Below are 22,298 nucleotides of genomic sequence, written 5' to 3'. Positions count from 1 at the left end.
TAGAAGCTTACCATTTTACCATTTGATAAATAACTTTTATTGCCTATGCACATACGTGTTTGTGTGTGGGTATGTATATATCCACACACCCATAGGAGGCGGATATAAATTGGCTGAGGGCAGGCAGAAGATAAATCGGGCTGGAAGGCTTGTGACCTAACCACACCTTGGACACAGGCATGTGGCCGCTCAACTTTTCCTTCACCCCTATTTCATCTGCCACTGAGCTTGCTCCTTAAATGAACAACCTGGGTTTTAAAGCAAAGAGAAAGATGAGAATATGGGTACTGAACAATAGCTAAAAATTGAAAGTGACAGGTACTGTGGAGCCTACTAATCTGGCAAAAGGTTGAAGGGATTTTCTGAACATGATTACAACATCATTGCTGTAATCAGTCAAACTACGGGGAAAATTCTAAAGTTGACGACCCAGCCAAACAAACTAATTAAAATGAAGAAACGAGCTACATATTTTTATGTTTTCTGCTTTTTATTATGAGAACTTTTTGTCTCTTTTTCCAAGTAAAAAGTTAGAACAAAAAAGTCTAAATCTTAATATCAGTCAGAATCACTTCAGTGAAGTTCAGTTGCATATATCAGCACTGAACTTTGCTATAAATGTAAACAGTGGTTATTTTTTATGGCACTCATTTAAAACTGAACATTTTTAATTTAATCTCCTGAGATCTAAATAACCGTGATACTGAGGAAACTTTAATATTAGCTATAACAAATCACTTGACTGTTCAGCAGCAGCATGTGTGACTCTGGCAGGCTAGCGTATCCTATTACTTACAGTACAGTTAGAGTGTTGCAGGAGATGAAAGTGACATTTCTTACATGATGGATATGGTTGCCTTCCAGGTCTCTGGGATATAAAAACAAAACATCAATCACTGAAAATAAATTCAGGCAGTTATTCGAAGGTAATTAAGGAAAAATACTATCAGAAATTCATGACTGCACAACAGAGAGTGGGAACCAGACAAGTAATATTTCTGCACACCTAATTGATGCCTTCAGGTCATCAACCCTGCAGTGACCCAGCAGGAAGTTACCCACTCTGTAAGATCCAGCACCCCATTAGAAAAAGTGGGGTGGAAGCACCATACAAAGACAACAAAATAATATTTTTCTAGTGAAATTAGGTAGACTTACAGCCAGTTTAGTCTCGGCATGTATTGGCACAGAGGTTTATCAGGCAAACGAGCAAGAGAATTGTTCATCATCTCTCTGAAAAATAGAATAGTGTAGCTATTTACATTGGCCAAAAATTACATTCTAGAAAAAAACCCCTCCATGTCTTATATTTGTACTTTTGAAAAAAAGGCAGTGAAAGCTTGATTCATTTCTCATAGTCTTGAAGGTAGTATTATTTTCTTAAACTTCCACATACTTTCCCTGTGGCATTCTGTGGAGCAGTATTTTATCCTTAACTAGTTAATTACCAGGTAAAGGAAAGATGTTCACTTCACTGTTTTTTAAATAAAACATAGCAAGTCAATACAAATGTTTTGACTATTGTGTCATAACTTCCGTCATGTAACTTCTATTCATGACAGAAGAAGGGGGAGATGGAGGGAGGTTTCCCTCCGAGCTGCAAAGGTAGGGGGTCCCTCGTCGTTGGGGCTGGAGAGGGCAGCGACAGATTACAGATGGGCTCTTGGGCAGGGAGGCTGGGCTGCTGCCAAGGGAAGGAGCTTTGGGACCCCCACCCCCTGCACCGCCACTCTGGAGGACAACTCGCCCCCATTACTGCAGTAAAAAGACACTGACTTTTTATTATTTTTCCCACCCATCTCCCTATACTTTTTCAAACACTGCATGTCCGCTGCTGCCAAATCCTCCTACTCCAGCACATCACAGCTGGGGGTAAGAAGAAGCTGCTGTGTACTGATGGCACTCCATGGTGAGCAAGCACAGCCATTATAAAAAGGTTTTTATATATATCTGCCCTTTCTGTTCTGTTCCATTAAGTAACTGTTGTGGTTTGGGCTGGGTTAGCCACTAAACAAATAACAGAAGGGGAAGGGAGAGAGAATAAGGGAGAGCGACTTACGGGCTGGAAAATATCCCTAAAAGAGTTCTAATGAAATACTAACGACAAAAAGAAAACATAATAATATTAATAAGAAAATAACGAAATATATGTAAATATATAGAAAACCAATATCAAGGCACCAGGATGATGGTCACGTCACTGGCAAGCAATGGGACTCAGCAGCAGGCAGGAACCGGATTCAGGAACACACCAATGAGAATCAAAGACAGAAGAACGGACAGAGTCCTCCTCAGACCCTGGCCACTGAAGAAGAGAGGGTGACCCCTTGATTCCTCAGCTTTATACTGAGCATGGGACAGATGGGATGGAATACCCCGTTGGTCAGTTTTGGGTCACCTGTCCTGTCTGCTGCTCCCTGCAGGTGGGACCCCTCTACGCTTGTCTGCTTCTGACTCTCCAACTGGGCACACAACAAAGCTGGCTTGGGTTTTATAGCAATAAGTATAAGCAGGAGCCTCTCTGCATACCGCTCCTTGGTATTAACTATAAACATCAGACATTATCTGCTAGAAACGGATACTGTCTGAAAAACATATCATTAATTTCAGAGAGTGCAGTCAGTTAGAAGAAACTTAACTGAAAAGTAAAATTACTGAAAAGAAAATTGGTTTTGTTCTACCTCAAACAAGGACAATGACACTTTTTGTTCTTATTGCATACTTACAGGAGAATAAGAGACTTGAGTCCATAAAATGTTAATGGAGAGATCCGATTTATCCTGTTATTTTCAATTATCCTATGAATAATAGCAAAGCATGTCTCAGATTAATAATTGTCTGCAGTCTTAAATTGAACAGATGTTGAAAAAATAACATAATTGAAGTGGTTTTCTTCAAATGCCCATTCAAACTAAAAAAATTAATGCACTACTCCATAGCAGGTCAGGGTATTAATCAAATTAACTTTCTTTCAGAAGAATTTTATTTAAAAAATAAATATTTTAGCTTTGCGAAAGTAATTGTTTTCAGTTTAGAAAAAAAGTATTTTCTTGCCAGTTTTAAAATTTCTTTGATCAAGAATTTGAATGAATTCCCTGCAAAAACAAAGCAGCACCACATAACGGTGTTCCACAGCAATCCATCAGTTCAAAACACACAGAAAAATGTTAGACATATTATTACTTGCTTATTTTTAATAACTTTACTCAGTCAAAACAGTATTCCAACTTCATCTGTCTGAAGAGCAGTAATAAATATTTCAGATTATGACAGTCATTTTGTCTGGGACATTTCAAGCACTGTGTATTCCCTCCCCCCCAAATCTTCCTACTGTTTTATAGTATCTGAGTTATTTAATTTATTAATTTGTAACAGGCAATTACTAATAAACATTATTTAGTATTGTAAAAGTCACCAGTCATTGGAGCCATAAAGGCCGCAAGAACTAATCTCTGCCCTCACCAAAGTCAGTCAGATTTTTACCTTGCACAGTGTAACATGAGTTCCTTGGTTATTATCTAGTATAAAATACCGCTATGCACAAAATTGAAAGCAATCCAAATATTTCTTTGTCTTGCTTTGATTAATCCTTGAGAAAGTAAACACACAAATAAGAAAGCAACATACAGCCATTCAAGTCTGTGTAGATCTTCAAAGACACCAGGCTTCAAACTGGTTATCTTGTTGTTGCTCAGGTATCTGAAACAAGACCAGGCAAAGATAAATTAATGGAACGATTAATTAGCATCAGATGCATGAAAATGAGTTTTAAGATTTTACCTTGATAATTTATCAGAATACTGCTAAAAATTTTCATAATTATCATTTTTGGTTAGGGTAATATTTCATGCTTTTCTTTGAAAGATAAACCATTAAGTAAGCCACAAAGCCCCTTGTATGCGATTCCAGCCTCTCTCTCCCCAAGAAAGCCAATTTTTTGTGACAGAAGGAAATGCGTGGGCTTGTGTCTTCCACAGAAATGTCAGAGCAGGGCAGGACTCTGTAGTGAGGACTTATGGAACAATTATGGTGAACATTTTGTGTTATCTGTAAGAAAACACAACAGGCTGCGTATTTTCGCTGTGTTGTATTTTAGGCCCTTCCCGGTTTCCTTCTGTGGAGCGATTCATTCCATGAATGTTCCCAGGATCCTGTTCAGTCTCTGCTAAGGGCATTAGGCAAACGTAGATACCAGAATCATAGAAAAAGAAAGCCTGAGAAATGAAGTGAGGGGCTGTACTGTAAATGGGCTGGGAAGGTAACAACAGCAGCTGTAATAACAGATAATCAACCACGCTCATGTGACGGAAAAAGAAGAGGTACAACATTGTAAAAAAATTTCCTTTTAAAAACATTGCAGAAACAAAAAGCCGAACCAAACAGCACAATTTATGTATTGTTTCTTTCAATGAGTGTTTTCCTTAGATGTTAGAAACATCTTTCAAAAAGCTGCTGCAAAATAAAAAAAAGATTATTTTCATTGCCCATACTGGTTACCTTCGTTTGCTTCTGTAAATCAAAACATAACATTAAAGAGTTTTCATTCATCACAAGCTATGGCTTTGGTTTTATTCCTTTTCCATTCTTTCTGACTTTATGCAGGTAACTACCATACTGTCTCCTTCTTCCATTCTGCACATTTGGGGAATGGGAGTGAAGCGTGGAGCCCACGTGTATTTTCAAAGTATTGTCCCGTCAGATAAACTTGCACAGATAACTTTAAATCTATGTTTGCTTTCTCAATCCAATCATTGAGTTCAAGATTTAGACCATTTTTGCAGCTTCCTAACACTGAACCAAATCAGAGCAAGACGTTCATAGTGACTCTCAGAGCAATTCTCGTTCTTCTTTACTTCAGTATTCAAAAAGCAATACTTACAGTTTTGTCAAGTTGTATAAACCTTTGAAAGCATGTTCAGATACAGCTCTGATTTTATTATTCTGAAGGTACCTAAGAAGATACAACAACTATTAATTCTCTAAGCATGCAAAGTCAAAGCTAGTGTAAATAACCAATTAAAATCTATCAACGAAACTGAATGCGTTTGTGTGCTGTCAAACTTGTTACATCTTAAATTTGACAATATCACAGAATCACAGAATGGTTTGGGTTGGAAGGGACACTGAAGATCATTTAGTTCCAAGCCCCTGCCACAGGCAGGGACACCTCCCACTAGACCAGGCTGCTCAAAGCCCCATCCAGCCTGGCCTTGAACACATCCAGGGATGGGGCATCCACAACTTCCCTGGGCAACCTGTTCCAGTCTCACCACCCTCACAGTAAAGAATTTCTTCCTGATAGCCAATCTAAATCTACCCTCTTTCAGTTTGAGGCCATTACCAAGTGTCCTATCATTACAATCCCTGATAAAGAGTCCCTCCTTATCTCTCCTGTAGGCCCCCTTTAAGTACTGAAGGCTGCTATAAGGTCTCCTCAGAGCCTTCCCTTCTCCAGGCTGAACAACCCCAATTCTCTCATCCCATCTTTGTAGGAGGGGTGCTCCAGCCCTCTCATCATCTTCGTGGCCCTCCGCTGGACCCTTTCCAACAGGTCCATGTCCTTCTTGTGTTGAGGACTCCAGAGCTGGACGCAGTACTCCAGGTGGGGTCTCACCAGAGCATTTCACAACTATGTTGCAAAGACTGTAAAGGTGTTTTAAAAGAAATATCCCCCCACAGCCACATCACAAAATTTAGTCTGAGACACTTGGTTTGCCTGAGATGAACAATGAAGTGGTTGTACACGATCTCCTGTTTTAGGTCCTAACCTTGCAGTTCTCACCTGTGTGACCTTATCGTTATGTTTAGCCAGAATCCTGCTACAAGCAAAAGGTTGCATGGCAAATGCCAAATTAACATGTGGTTTTGAATTTTCTTTTTATGGTATCAGATAATTTTCAAATTGTGAATTTTTAAGGAGGTATAATAAAAACATAAAATGAATGTTGCTAATTTTCTGTAAACTAAAGAATACTATTTTTTTCTTTCTATTTTTCTTTATCTAATTTGATTAAATAAGTTTTAAAATGCTATCAATTGCAAATATTAAATCCTTCTAAAATAATTTTAAAGCATTGTAGCGCTATCTCTGAGAAGTATTTGCATACAAATCCTTTAAACTAAAGTACAGTCAATAAAACACCCAAGTGCATTTCCGTTAAAAAGCAGTAAGAAATATGACATTGGTTTTGACAAAATGGATTTGTGCCAAACATTGTTCAAAAGCTTTCTGAAAATGTGCAGTTACCGATAAGAAATGTGTGGAATTAATATTAAGTACTAACACTCAATAATGACTATACATATTAATGATTACTTCTCTTAATGAAAAGGTTTCTTTCCGTGGTTTAAGAATGGCAACTAACTTTGGGAACACAAGAGGGTGCTGCAGCACAGCGCAGTTGCCATAAAAGTTTCTGGGAACAAAAGTGCCTTGACGAGGTGATTTAAGAGCGCTGCTCTGGACTTTCGTATTTAATTCTTAATTTCACTAATTCTATATAAAGCAAATTTGTTTAAGGCTATGATTTTTGAGCAACATATATGCTAGACATCATCAAACATAGCGCAGTATTGCGCTGCTGTAACAATTTGACAATTGCTGTAACAATTTGTAACAACTTGACTAGCATTATCTAATTGGTACCAGATATAATTAGGAGTAAAACCAAGTGCCATGTAAGTGAGCCCCCCCCATGAAAATGGGAAGTTTAATTTTTCAAACTTTCATTTTGTGGAGTAAATGGATTAAGTTACTTGAATTTCTTTTGCATGTTCACTGTTCATTATAAATGTAACTTCCTTCAGACATAATGAAAGTCTATCATTTTTCTGACATAAAATGAACAATATTAAAAAAATAAATATGCATAAATTATGATTTTGCAAAAATAGAAATGTCAAATCAAACTATTTGAGCCAAACAAGCTACATAATTAGATGAGGTACTGAAGGGTAAGACAAAACAGAATTTTGAGTACAAACTGCAGGTTGTCATTTAGATGTTAAGCTCTGTGTGTGTGTGTATGTGAAAGGGAGAGGATGAGTATTTAAGGCATGAAATAGATATTTTAAGTTGAAATACTCCCTTACAGATTTTTAAGGTCTTGGTATTTCTTGAAAATGTTGGCAGAAAGTTTCCTTAGTAGATTCCTCTGAAGAGACCTGTAGGAATGAACGCACACAGTAAAAATACTCTCCCAGCTTCCTGCAGTACTGCCACTTCTGTTATTCAATAAGGGCAGTTTTCACACTGCTAAATAATAAAAACAACATGAAACTGTCTGAATATGCTACCTCTGTTTGTCTCAATATTTGTATCTATTTAAACAGCAAGCGAAATACTTCCTCATCAAAAAATATTCTTCCATGTCCCCAGGGGAACTGAAAAATAGTAGAATCATAGAATCACAGAATGGTTAGAATTGGAAGGGACTTTAAAGATCATCTAGTTCCAACCCACCTGCCATGGGCAGGGACACCTCCCACTAGACCAGGCTGCTCAAAGCCTCATCCAGCCTGGCCTTGAACACTTCCAGGGATGGGGCAGCCACAACTTCCCTGGGCAACCTGTTCCAGTGTCTCACCACCCTCACAGTAAAGAATTTCTTCCTGATATGCAATCTAAATCTACCCTCTTTCAGTTTGAGGCCATTAACCCGTGTTCTATCATTACACTCCCTGATAAAGAGTCCCTCCCCATCTTTCCTGTAGGCCCCCTTTAGGTTCTGGAAGGCTGCTATAAGGTCTCCCCGGAGCCTTCTCTTCTCCAGGCTGAACAACTCCCAACTCTCTCAGCCTGTTTTCATAGGAGAGAGGTGCTCCAGCCCTCTCATCATCTTCGTGGCCCTCCTCTGGACTTGCTCCAACAGGTCCTTGTCTTTCTTGTGCTAAGGATCCCAAAGCTGGACACAGTACTCCAGGTGGGGTCTCACCAGAGCAGAGTAGAGGGGCAGAATCACCTCCCTCAACTTGCTGGCCACTCCTCTTCTGATGCAGGCCAGGATACAGTTGTCCTTCTGGGCTACAAGCACACATTGCTGGCTCGATTTGAGTATAAACTAAACCATAGATTTATTTCAAACCTCAAATGCGTGCAGAGCTTATTTCCTGGTGCATGTGTCCCCATGTCCCCATCTCCATTGGGCACTGACTTGAGTTTCCTTTCCAGAACAAAAATAGTTCAGGTTGGATTAGAAGAGAGCCTAGCCCAAAAGCCAGCTGAAGAGACTCACTGCTTTTTCTAAAGCTAGAACTGAGGCATTATTTTTGAAGTCTTTGTTGACCCTGAGGTAACAGCCAGTTTAAATATATATTTGACATTCCACATCAATCTTTGTTATGAAGTACTGCGGTATTTGAACCCACACAAGGAGAACTCTCCAACAAGGAGAACTTCAGCCACACATGAGTGCAAACTGCAGCTGAACAGAGAGGTCCATACCCTTGTTCCATAGGGAAGATCCTCAGGTAAGAACGTGTGATGCTGCCCTCTGCTCACCACACAGAAAATGGCCCCTCAAACAGTAACTAAGATCAATATCAACCATTCCCTAATCTCTTCCAAAAATCTGTTTTATGCATACCTATCTGTATGATGACCCAGCCAGATCAAATCCTTTTAAATAACAGCATATTCAGAGACATCAGATGAGAACTAAAAAGATTTTCTCAGGCAGGTAGTTCCACTGAGTTCAAGGTTGTTGACTTTATTGGCAGGAATATAGACTCGGAATATTGGCAGGATCATAGAATAATAAAAAGGTCCTAAGCATTGTGTCTTAAAAGGAAACATTTCTTCTGAAGATTTCTTCAGATTTCCTGAAACTGTTGCTAGCTCAAGTCACTGTTACAAACATGAAATAATCACTTCACAGAGTTTTTTAGTTCCTTTTGTCTCCTTTTATTTAGGGGAAATCTGTGCTTAACACATTAAAGGACTTGTCAAGAGAGAGACATGATGCTCTCACAAGCACCAGCTGAGCCAACTGGTCATAATTATAAGGCGGTAATTGTGAAAAGGTTGTAGGATTGATAGTCAAACCTGAACAGAGCAAGAGACAACTCTTCTGCTCTACTTACATTATGGTTATGTTTGAAGAGACTGACGGGACGGCACGCAGCTTGGCAGCGTCGCAGAAGATCTCCAGCCCTTGGCAGGTACACTCTGCTGGCACAGCACCAGCCACTGCGTGAGAACAAGAACGTGGTTGTGGCAAAAGGTGGGATGGGGAGAAAAGAAATAGCGTGTAAAAGAACAGCGAGCACCAAGGCTGACATAGCAGGCTGTGTTAAACAGAAATAAAGGCACGGGTTTTTACATAATTGACTCAGAAGAATTGATTTGGGAAGACCCTAACAATAAATATAGATTTTTTTGTGTCCCTCTTTTAGATCATTCAGTCCTCTTATATTTACTAGAATGAGCACAGTTCTGTCCAGGTGAAAAAGGGATCAAATTGAGTCAGGAAGTCTTTGCTCCCTTTCCCCTGTCTCTGCGCTTTAAATTAGTGCTCACGGTAGACAGCAGAGTCAGAAAATCTGTACAAAGGGACAAACGCCCGCAGAAGTGGCGGGAGCTTGCAAGAATCATTTGATATATGAAGAAGTGAATTTGGACAAATGTTGCCTTAATTTCACTCCAGAAGATATGTATTTCATGGTCTTTCCAGCTGTATTAATATATTCAGATAAACGTTTATATTGCACTCCTAATTGACATATGTTTGATGCTTCTCTTACAGAAAATTAATCACTCTTAATGGAACAGAAATTAGTTTCAATGCATATGTTCATCTGAGATGTTAATTCTGTTTTACTATAAATGAAACTGCACTATATTTCTCTTTCAGTTAAGGATATTTGCTAAGTATTTCTTTCTTGGAATCATCAGTAATAATCACGCAAATAATATCAGTAATTACTCACAGCACTCAGGTGTCTTTGTCTGAAATGCATACAGAGATTTCAGTTTATTGAATTTGTCCTTTGTATAATGTTTATCAAATTGCAGAGACCATCCGTTGTTGTCTTCTAATAAAAAACACAAATAGAAGACAGATTAGAATAGAAATAGAAGGTAGAAATAGAATCATAGAATGGTTTAGGTTGAAAGGAACCTTAAAGATCATCTAGTGCCAACCCCCCTGCCATGGGCAGGGACACCTCCCACTAGACCAGGCTGCTCAAAGCCCCATCCAACCTGGCCTTGAACACTTCCAGGGATGGGGCATCCACAGCTTCCCTGGGCAACCTGTTCCAGTGCCTCACCACCCTCACAGGAAAGAATTTCTTCCTGATATCCAATCTAAATCTACCCTCACTAAATTTAGTTGCATCAAGTTTTATCTAAATAACATGTTTTTTCCAGAACATTTTGTAGACTATTAGATGATTTCATTTTTATACAGCTGCCTAATCACATGTATGTATAGAGATGATGATCTGCATAGTAGGAACAGCTTATTACACCTTCAACAGCAATATTTTCTGTGACAGTTGCACCAAAAAAGTATAATCTTTCACCTCAGAACTTTTTTGTTTACACGGGAGTGTGAAAGCAAGAGGCAAACATATTTTCCTACCTCCTTAAAAGTGCGGCTTTGTCAAATCAAATGATTGCTACGACTCTGAGTACTTCTTTCAGAGGGCTGTCTCACGCTATCACAGCCTCTAATTTCTTTCCTGAAAATCTAGATGAAGGCCAAATGAACACCGCTTTTCAAGAGAGTGGGTGATGTGGTGTATGTTTAAGCTAAGCTTAATATGCATCATCTTAAACAAAGCATTATTCCATATTACCAGTTTGGTCACTGCATAGATGTACTGGTACAGATGGTTTATGGCCATAAAGGTGAAAATTGAAGAGCAGGTCTTTCAGTTCCTTTCCACAGATGAGGATTTCTAGATATAGTGGTGCTGGAAATAACTACAGACCTGTTCCTTGGAAGTCTGTCGTGTATCTGACATCTGTAAATTAACTGATAGGTAACCACTTCCAAAATAGGGCAGGAATACACACCACCAAAAAAAAACCCCACCAACCAAACAAGCAGAAAAACCACAACCATAAACCAACAATAAAAAAGAAAAACAAAGAAAAAAGAAAAACAAAAAAAAAGGAAAAAAAAGAGCTTGCCTCTAAAAGCTGTGATTGATTTTACTTTCATTAATTTGAGTCTGACCTCTCTTCAGCTTTGACAACACTCACATCCTTTTAGTTTAAAGCGTCTCGTAATGAATATGCACTGGTACCAGAAATGCTCCTTAGGACGGCACTCACTAGCTGGTGAGTTAAAGCATCAGTGATAATTGAAAGCATTACTTTGTGATGATACTTACTGTCAAACAACATTTATATGAGAACTCTGAGCGTGGCTCTCTTTTGCTAGTCATTACGGTCTTAGTTTCACTTTTATGATATGCTAGCCACAATCTTTTCCCCTGCAATTTCACATGGTAATTGTTTAGTTAAATACAGTTCCTCACAGACTTTTCTCTATACATCTTTCTACTCAAGCAAATATTACTACTATATCTATTGGCTTCAAAATAGGCAGGGAGAAATAAAATATATTTACTTTTCCCATTCTGAAAGGCTGTCTCATTTTTCCGGTCACATTACGACTCAGTTGTTTTCTCAGCTAGGTAGGGAAACTACCTTGAAAGCATCTCCTGAAGCCTGCTACGGAGTGTCAGCAGATGGGGCTGTTCCAAGAGATGCCTGCCCCTTCGCCGCATAAACTGCAAAGATGTGCTGCTATACGTGCTGATTAACAGACATTATGACAGATTAACTAACTTCAGGGAAACTATCTTTTATCTTGTTATTCGTTTGTTACGCATTAATTGAAAAGATAAAGGATACAAAGTAAATCACATTCTCTGTCGTCAGGAATTGCTCCGTTAAGAGAAAAGACAGACTTGAAAGTGCCTTCTTCAGTAGAAAATTAATGTGAATTAATTTATGCCCTGCAAGAATGCCAGCTTCCCACCCGGAGAAGGCATTTAAGCACATTTAACTAATTTCCTCAAGAGCACCTGGTATGCTCTGATCCATTAGCAGTTTTGCCCATTTAGATCATTAAGCCAATATTCAGAAGCAGCCTAATCCATTTTGGACAAAACAAAAGGTGTCGGCAAACCCATGGAAATATTGCTCCTGCCTGTTTTAAATGCTCAGCAGAAGTTCAGTTTTAGGACTACCTGCAACATGGAAGCTGTAATTGAAGTGACGAGAACAGGTCCTTTGCCAAGCGGTGAGTGCCTTATAAACCTACTGCCCAGTAGTTAGAGCTGTGATGAGGTTTCCCCTATCATTATTGCTGAATATTTAACTGGAGCACATCCACCGACTTTCATTTGCAGGACAGGGACCAGCAACTGGGACCTGAAGAAACTAGTAGGGATACAATGTATGTGGAGGAAGTGAGGTTTAAGGAGAAAGGAATCTTTCATTGAGGATTTTTAAACAGAAATTTGTAAAGACGTATTAAAAATGAGATTATTCTTGGAGTATAATTATACCCAATAAATATTTTGCAGTCAGGAGTACCATCTCAAAATATTTTGGGACTTTTAAATTCATAATTATATTCATAGAAATCTTTAGACAACTAACTACTTATTTACAGATTCTAAATATATAGATCTTCCTGTAAGGCAATGAACATATCAAGTATAATTTCTCTGCATTTCCCTGCTTCTGACACTAAAGAGTGGATAGATGAGATTTTATTCCACCTTTTAGTATTTTTGAGCTGCTTTGCCATGTGACAAAACACGTACAAGAGTTGACGATCACTGCAGTTCACATCTGCAGAGAAAAAGGATGAGCAGGGCCTCCTACACTAATGGGAACGAGGGAGCAGTTCACTGCGAATGGGAAGTTCACCAGCATTTTCAAAGAAGTCAAGAGGCAGCTGTGTATTTTTGGGTGGCCATAAAAGAGAAGGGGAAAAAAAAGCACAGAGAAGGGACAGCATGGATTATTTTGTACTGGAAACATTCCAGTTGTCTGGAATTTCTGGTCAGTTCATTTGAAATAACGATCTTTTCTCATGGCATTGATTTTCCTGACTTCTACTAGAAATACAAAGACATACCTGAATACAACAAAATAAGTCATTCCAAGTTTTCTGACCTTCAAAAATGTTTGCTTTGGGCCAAGCTTTGTGCCCAAGCCTTGGACAGTCTTTATTTTATACAAACTATTTTGTCAAATCCCGGAAGAATGCATTGTGCAAATAACTATATTTAGTACAACCGTTGGGTGAAGCACTCAACGCCAGAACTGTAAATCACTTTGTGATCGTTTAGAGTTTATATGGTAGGTTTGTGACCTGTTTACCTCTGTCAAGACGAGGTTCTCCAAACACTTTAAGAAATGACTGGTAATAGCACTGGTCTTGAAATCCCAAATCTTTCATTTGGGGGAGTACAGCTCAGATGAGAAATTGCTTTTTCCCAAGCCAGTTCTAAAATAGATTGTGTTGGCTGCACTTCTGTAAAAAATGAAATCTGAGAAAACAAGACATCAGCAAATCTTCCCCTACATGGATAAGTGAAATAAATAATTGTAAACTGGATTTATCTGGCTAGAGATTAATACACTGATCCTTGCTAAAAGTTGTCAATTACCATTTCTGATGGGAAAGAAATGAGAAGGAATATGTTAATCCTAACAAAATACAGATTTGAATAATCTTTTCAATGGCAGAACCAAGAAAATATCAGCTTTGCTCAATTAAAGACACATCTCTTATTTAGTATGGAGTTTATGAACAGGACGTTATCTGTAAGACTTTCCCCTTCTCTCGGCCATGACTTCATGGGTTATTACACAGAGAAATGCTATCAGTTAAATACATAAGCACTCTAAAGGGACACCGTGTCACCCTTTGATTTTGCCTTTGCTATTGGTGGTCATAACCCATGGACATTTCTTTCTGCCAGTTGTTCAAATATACTTTCTCTTGCTGTAAGAAATGACTTCAGGCTTTTCACAAAGATATCTCTTAAATGCAACAAGGAACACCTGCGTCCTCCAGACAAGAAGCAATGCAGTTAAAAATGTTTACAGATGAAGGAATATAATTGCCCTATTCCACAGTGTTGGGGCATACTGATACAGTCTAATAACTTACAGTAAGACGAAAACCACACTGAGATTTTACAAAGCGGGTTGTTGCGGTGCCTGGAGCATTCAATGCTGGGAGTGAATTTCACAGCCCCAGTTTAGATACCCAAGTGGAAAAACTGAAGAACCTAAAACCGGACACCTGCCAGTCAAAGCAAAGGCAATTCACCCCACACCGAACTGTGTGTCACTGCATGTTGACTGCATCCTCTACCTGCTGATTAACTGAAATGTAGCTTGCCTACTTATACGTGACAATGTAACCACAGAAAAACAGACAGAATTAAATCAATTGAAATAAGGTTTACGCTTCTCTGGATGAGATAGATTACATGCTTACACAAGTTTATTCCTGATTTTAAAACAACTTAATTAATCCAGTGCAACTTTTAAGAAAATAGGCAGGCTCAAATTTCCAAAAGATAACTATCTTCTCAATATTGTAGCTTTATTCCTGTGAAATACTTTCACTGGGGAGTTTCTAGTTTATAAAACAATACTTTCAGTCTATATAGATTAATCCAATTTTCTATTCTGTTTCTCTTGAAGTATTTACAATTTTTAAAATAAATGTGACAGAGTAAATTAAAATAAGCTAATAGCATGACTACATCTATAAAATGTTGTGTTGCTTGCAATTCCCTTAGCAGTAAGCCACTACTGTGGAGACCAGAAAAGGCAGAAGACTAGTGAATTGTAAAAGTTCCTCTTAGTTATCAACAGTAGTTAAAGATCTCAAAAATGAAATGTATTAAAAGCCTCCAGAACTGCAGCAAAGCTATTCCATTTGCTGATGTTTGCACATCAGTGTAAATCTGATTATTTCAGTGCCATATACTGTGGATGAATGGCAATGGCAGGGACAATAATATTTGGCCATATATAAAAAATTTCCATGTGAATCTTGAAAATCTGATCTTTTTCCAAGTATTTGCTACATTTTGAGCATGCTGCCTACTTCCAAGTGTTTTCTTTTTGCTTCATAAACAGAATTTACTATCTAGGGCTCAAAACTGAATGGCGTCTCATACATTTAAATTTCACATTTTAAGTATGATGGAAAAAAATGCCACGCCAGGAAAAGATGTGACTAACCGTAACATTATTAGTTATTAGTCTTAATTTGAAATATAAAGTCATCAAGCTCTTCTGCAATGTGCTGAGGCAAAAATGGAAAACTCAGACCCTCTGAAATTTCTCATCCCTTATGAGCAATCTTATAATATTAAAACATACATCTTTTGTATAGCTGTTTAGAAACATCCCATAGAAATTCAGATTTCTGCTGTGGAAATCTAGGAGATGATTTAGTGAATCTACAGAACGGCAATAATTCTCTGTAAGTTTATAGACCTTCAAAGAAACACATATAAGAACAGCGTGACATCTATATAGGTTGTTATTACTTTCATCCTGTTGAATTTTATAGGCCCCTTTAGAAAAGAGGTAGTATGCTGTAAGTTATTAAATAAGGCAAGACAGTCGCCCAATGACGGTGTGGCACACAGTAACAGATGAGGCCTGTGCTTTTAGAGATAAATAGACTTCAAACAGCCGCTCCCTGCCCCTGTTCTTTCGGAAACCTCTGTCTGTGATTTCCAGCCTGTGAGCTAGACAGAGCTTAATGAACATCTATAAGTGAACTTTACAGACGGGGAGCTGAATGCTGCCTTTTGTTTGTAGACCTTTTAGGCCTGGGAGCAACACAATGGTGAAATATATTTAGCCAGTGAAGTACTCCTCCGGAGAGTTAGAAACATCTTAAATTAAATCTGCATGCCTGTTCTTGCTTCACTGGGCTGGAAAAATGTGGCTATGACACTGTGATTAAAAAACAAATACAGACACACTACAGCCATTGCTTAACTGCCAAGAAAACAGTTTTGCAGAACTATCAGCAGAATTGTCCAGAAGCCAAATTTCTGAACAGTGAGGAAACTTGTGCTCTCAGAATAGCTCAGGCTACTTTGTTCCATTAACTACTCTACATAATTAAAGACTTTGCTTGTGAAAAAAGACAAAATGAAACACCCTCGCATGGTGTTCCTTCCATTCCCCTTTTATTATTGCTGTTAAGTAGAGTGGTAGTCAAACATGTAACAGTAGTCACTCTTTTTTTTTAATGTCCCATTCACGGTGAAACAATCCAGTCTACAGAGGTGCAAAGAATTAGGCCCAATGCACGCGATTTTGGTTTTGAAATTAATAAGAATTCTGGTGTTTGAATTTTTGACAATTCTTATGTTAAAATACTTTTTATTCTAAATATGACTTACACCTGTGTTATTTGCACATAACCATTTCCTCTAGAGATTTACTAGTAATAAATCAAGAACCTGTTTCAAAAATCAGTTCTGAGGTGGAGCATAAGAGCTATTCAGCAGTGTGAAATGACAGTAACCCTAATTTTAAACAAAACATAAACCATATCCACTCGATTCCCAATTAAGTTTAAGAAAAGAAGAATTAAGACATTTATTTATGAGAGTTATATATTGCAGACTGTATGGGAAGATACTGTATTTTGTATCTCCTGTTTTTGTGATAAGTTGCAGGAGATCACAACCTAGATTTCTTCATCTCTTCTAGAGAAAAAAAAAATAAAATAGAAAGATCTCTGCTCGCACAGTGCTTCCAACAGTCTTATCCTGTACTGTTTAGGAAGGCTAGCACATGAGTCATAAACATGGCTTTTTTGAAACATCAGAGTTTTTCATTAGTTTCCTAATTTAGGTAAGTTATGATTCTTTGCTCACTGAAGACAGTGGGAGCCTTTCCATTGATTTCAGTGGAGTCAGTCCAGGTCAGTTCTCACCAGGGTCAGCCTTGCTTCATAAGACCTGTTGTGGTCCAAAGCCCAGGTGGTGTGACTGAAGATTTTATATCGGTCTTGTTGTTTGCATTTTAAATTAGAACAGAACATCATAAATCCAATAACTGCACAGATTTTGACTGCATGTTTAGGTACTGTCAAACCTTAATGGAAGTTAGGAGAAACGTTTAAATCTGAAAGCAGGACTATTTATAAAGAAATAAGCGCACCTGTACTTTACATCTAAGGGATTTTCAGAATCTGTAACTACAGGGTGCTGACACATAGTGCTAAACGTATCAGAGACAAAGCAGTAAGGCTTAATCTTAGACTTCAAGACATATCATAAAATATACTTTCGAATTCGCCAAGTAAGATGTTTCCCCTGAAAGGAGAAAAACTCAGTACCTTTTGAGATTTGATTATGTTTCTATATTCCTCCATTTACAACTTTGTACTAAACTAAATTCAAGAGCTAATGGGTGGTTTTGGAAGAAGAAACTTGAGGTAAGCTGCATGGCAATTTACTAGAAGGCTTCTCTCCAAGAACTGGCATCATATCAGCGTCACAGCTAATTTTCGATTACGATGAACAAATCATGCTGACTATCCAGCAGAATGGCTGGGATATTGGGGTCAATTGCTACAAAGATCTGAGAAGATCACACAAGAAAACCAAATATTCAGTCTCTCAGTGATTTAAAATTTAACTGCATTGAGAATTTTTGCAGCACTTTGTAATTAACATGATACAACTACAAAATGATAACTGACCCAGTGATGTATCTCGAAGAGATAATTACACAAAAGTTGTTAGACCGATAACATTACATTTTATCACTTCATCTAACAGTAGGAAAATTTTATTCAGAGAAAGTTGACCCTTATCTAGGACAAAAGTTTGCTCATTAAGCCCTCTAAGTAGATGGAATATCAGAGAATAGGCATAGAGAATAGAAAATATAAAGTGCTTATGTGTAAGTTTTAAAATTTAAATACTTAACTAGGGAGCAGACAAAGGATTTTTTTTTTTTTTTGTCTAAAGCTACAGAGAGAGTTGGTATTTTGAAAAAAAAATAATCCAAAATATGCCAGATGATTACTGGCAATGTTACTTGTCTGCCGTCCAAATCTGTAGAGTACATTTATGTTACGATTTAACTTTTCATAGGTTTTTGCAATTTGTCACGTGTCAGAATTTGTTCATCTAAACAAACATGCACTTTAAGATAACAAAACACATGTGCACTCAGTGAAAAGCTACATCACTAGTCCTGTTCTATTATTTTTGTTTTGCATTAATCAATTGTTGTTTTTATCTACTGTTGTTAGTTTTGTTTTGTTTATCATTAAGCATCATTGTCAAAGCAGAGATTCCAAAATGCTTCTTTCTATGAATATGTACTTGGGAATATGTACTTGGCACTTTTGCTGTGCCATTGGGCTTCAAAGGGCTTTGCCTAGAGATTGTTTAGAATATATTAACAGTAATGTTGCAGCAGTAATGTCTTCAGTGTAAGAAATATTCTTGTTTTAGGAACAATTCCCATGTCAACACTGCCATAGCATTAGGTGATTGTCCTTAGTAATTTATCCTTCCTGCTCGTGTTTAAAAAAATGATGAAGTATACAAATGTTCTAACCTCCCTTCTATAAGCATCACGTAGCTACAGAATCAAATCTTACACCTGTAAATAAACAGGAAAAGGTCTTCCCTGGAAAATTAGGCTGAAGCCATTACGTTTAAAATCCGATATGGTCTCAGTAGGACAAAACACTACCAAACTCCCTCTCTTTGCCAACTTGAGGTTTAATCAAGCTTGGGCACAGAAAGATGCTGGAATCGCTATTTATTTTTTTCACACACTTTGAGTTTTGCTAACAGACACAAAAATAACTCCAAGGGAAATGTGATATATGCTAAACTTTTTAACAATGCATTTGGTCTTTTTAAGAACTCAGTGCTTCAGAAGGGATGAGCACAGGGCAGAACAGCAGAGAAAAATTTACTGCTGTACTCAAACCTCAAAAAGGAACATCCTCAAAACCATAAACTTTTACGAGAAATTATGAAACTTTAAATAAATCACTTTTATTTAAAAATATCATATTCCTGACAAATTTGCAGAGACACCCACTTTTACTTGATGGACTATGTTGTCAAGTTCAAAAGGTATGATTGCATTTTCCACGCACATTCAAGTTTATCTAGTGATAGTTCAAAAAAGAGCCTCCCATCACCTCGGGCATGATAAATTGCTGGCAGCCTCCTCTCACTGCAGTTTACTACATTGCCTCCAGCTCTTCCCCATCAGGATATCACACACAGTATTTTATTGGTTTTGGAAACCCAACTAGCTGACAAAGGCATGTGAGTTTTCAAAGACGAGTGGCTTCACTCTACCGTAACATACCAGCTGGAATTCACCCCTTTCCAGAAGTGGAAGAAATACTGAAGTTGAGCTGACCAGCAGGATGTCCGCACCCTGAGGTTAAGCACTGACACAGCAGTCTCAGACCAAGAGTCTGTTCCCAATTCTGCCTATGATCCTATTTTCAGCTCATTTAACTTCTCCGGACCTTAGTTTTACGTTTATTATTTGGACACAGAGAGGATGGCAGAAGTGAAAGAAGCAGCGCATTTGGAGAAGGCATCATGAAGCCAAACTTTATGCACCTGGGTTGAATGTGAATGGCGATTACAGCACATCTGAAAACACACCTTTCAGTGAGGACTCGGTTTATTTTGAAATATTTATCATCATGTTTTGCTGTTACTGGGCACACAGGGATGAAACAGGACTAACATTGCAAATCATCTCAAAGATTACAACAATAAATTCTCTACAGCAATGAGATGGGGAACAAGAGAACTTTACTCACTAAAAGAGGAAACGGACTGAATTGCTATAAGATAATTGGAGTGTCTGGTTTCCGTATTTTCAGAGGCTCTGATCATGTACTGATGCCTTTCACTTTTTGTTTCAAGGACATTTAAAGACTTTTACAAACTAGCTCTCTTGGACAATCTAGGTGTGCTTTTTATGCTAGTTGCTTCTCTGCTTGTTTCATTCACCGACGTTTCGTAGAAGTGCTATTGCAGTAGTTGCATTGCTGTTGATATTAAGCACACTTTGGGGCTTGTATTGAGCAGCTACACTTTGGATTTCCTTATGTTTAGAGTACCTGTTTTTTTTTTTTCCATACAGCAGTATTATGGTTTTCAAAATAAGTGTTTTGTTTTATTTTGTTTTTTCCTCTTCTTCTTCATCAGTATCATCCTTTTCATCATAGAAAGAACTACTGTCTGTGACAGATTTTTGCTTTTTTTGCTTTATGTTTCCTTATGTCATAATACTGGCTTGTACATAAGATATATGCAAGTCTTCACTATAACATTCTTCTATAGGCTTAACATAGTTACCCTAGTTACCCTAACCATTACTGAAGAACCTGTTAGTAAAGTAGTTGCTTTAACTAGCTGTGTTTGAGATACAGGCATCGGGGAAAAAAAAAAAAAAAGTAAAGAAGTATTTCTTAATTGCCTTGAGGTTCTACACTGCTTTTTTTCCCTCCCCACACTTGTTGGGTTGAATATTGTAGACTGGCCACCTCAAAGCTCTTATTCAAATTTGTGCACCATGAAAGCATGCAGGAATTTAAAAGCTGAGCTCTTAATTGGAGTACCTTGTGGATAAGATTAAAATTTTTGTTGTTACCACATGAAACAATTACTACACTGGAATAATTTCAGTTTGAATTGCTTTTCTGTAACCAGAAGCAGTGACTTTAACTGAAAACTAGTTGCAAATTTAAAAAAGGGGTAGAAAGAACCAGATACAACTGCTGGCATAAGGCAGGCATGCTAAAGTGGTCCTGGGAAACTGCAGCAAAGAAAATAGCTGTACGCCTTCTTTGTCTGTGGAGCTAATCAATGAGGCTTCCTTTCTTGGATTTTAAGCAAGATTAATGCTCACAAAACAGAGTTATCCCACAGAGATCTCCACACTTACTACAGTGTAGGGGCATTGCAGAAAATCTCATCAGTGTGTTCCATATTCTCAGGCAAGGAAGCGACTCTTCCTTGATTCGAACAACAAAGTTTGACTGCAACAACAGTTTTTAAGAAAACATAACTGCTGAATATGACCTTAGTGCATTATACATGGCACACATTTCTAAATGAGAATACGAGGTCAAGATATGAGAAAACCACTAATAGCATATGTTTCCCAGTAAGTCAATACAATAACTCTTCATCTTTTGTAATTTAGGCTTTCAGAAATTGAGGCTAACTCATTCTTGAATTACTATACCCAGAAGAGGATTCAGTATCGCAGCTGAACTGTCTTGCAGGCTGTGCTGTCTTGTATATCCCAGTACAAAACTGTGTATATCCTAATTGCCATTTGATCAAGCTGTACAGTTTCAGTAAGCTCTTGCCCATAGACTTTCAGGTACTACACAGAAATGAAACATGGATAAACCAGTGCTTGGACTTCTTAAACATAAGAGGCCACCACCATCATCAATTTCTGCCACTGTAGGGTAAGAGAACTACAGAAGAACAGAACAAGAGCCAGTTTTATTCAGGATTTTGATTACTGGCAACAGCTAGTATGTTTATGGCATCAGCAAATGACATAAAACTAGAAAATGTTGCAGGTCCATTAGATGGCATTAGAATTAAAACTGGCTTTCACACGGAGTAAAATGCTGAAATTCAATGGCATAAGAATAAAAATACTACATGTAGGTACAAAAATCAGCTTCACAGATATACAGTGGGAGCAACTGTTTTCAAAACCTCCCTGACTTTGCTGAGAAAGCTTGTGAAAAACTACCCTTACCATACTTTCTTCAAAATTTCTTTCAGAATATTTCTTCGGCCTATATAGCTTGGAAGTTTCACTTCATATTTTAATTTTTTTTTTTTTCCTTTTTCCCCTTCCTTCCCCCCACAGGGCTCTGATGGCAGCATGCCTGGCTGGGACAGGCAGACTGTTCACCTGCATGACTGCGGAGCGTGCGAGGCAGGGCACCATGCGGCTGGCGGCCCTCCATGGCTACAGGCAAGCTACTAAGGAATAGGAAGTCTAGTTTCCCTACCTGCCATGGATCAGCAGCTCTGGAGAGTAGCTCTGAAACTATCCAGGCTGTTAGTAAGCTGACAATACCAGTAAATAACATGTGCTAGGGACAATTTTCTCTCCCTGTGGTCATAGCTCACAACCAAATGTCTAAGCTCTCGTCTCACAAAAAATAGGGAGGCCTTTCCCCGACTATCCCAGGTCTGTGCCACCCCCCGAGCTGTGTCCAGGCACTGCGTGAGAGATGCTGCTCAGCACA

The 22,298-nt window shown here is 38.2% G+C and overlaps 1 protein-coding gene across 4 annotated transcripts in view; it reads right to left on the bottom strand.

Moving 5' to 3' along the window:
• Positions 1-22,298, bottom strand: part of RXFP1 (relaxin family peptide receptor 1) — a 54,966-nt gene that overhangs the window by 13,204 nt on the left and 19,464 nt on the right. For all 4 annotated transcript variants that reach the window (XM_074589759.1, XM_074589760.1, XM_074589761.1 and 1 more), the window contains 8 exons: positions 9,928-10,032; positions 9,082-9,187; positions 7,093-7,164; positions 4,880-4,951; positions 3,628-3,699; positions 2,727-2,798; positions 1,159-1,233; positions 797-868 (listed from right to left, as the gene is read on the bottom strand). In XM_074589759.1, coding sequence (XP_074445860.1) covers positions 797-868; positions 1,159-1,233; positions 2,727-2,798; positions 3,628-3,699; positions 4,880-4,951; positions 7,093-7,164; positions 9,082-9,187; positions 9,928-10,032 — 646 coding nt within the window. The remainder of the gene's footprint in view (positions 1-796; positions 869-1,158; positions 1,234-2,726; positions 2,799-3,627; positions 3,700-4,879; positions 4,952-7,092; positions 7,165-9,081; positions 9,188-9,927; positions 10,033-22,298) is intronic.

The sequence above is a fragment of the Larus michahellis genome, chromosome 5, assembly GCF_964199755.1.
Source record: "Larus michahellis chromosome 5, bLarMic1.1, whole genome shotgun sequence".
Lineage (NCBI taxonomy): Eukaryota > Metazoa > Chordata > Aves > Charadriiformes > Laridae > Larus > Larus michahellis.
The sequence above is the reverse complement of the archived record's forward strand: the minus strand, read 5'-3'. Positions and strand labels throughout refer to the sequence as shown.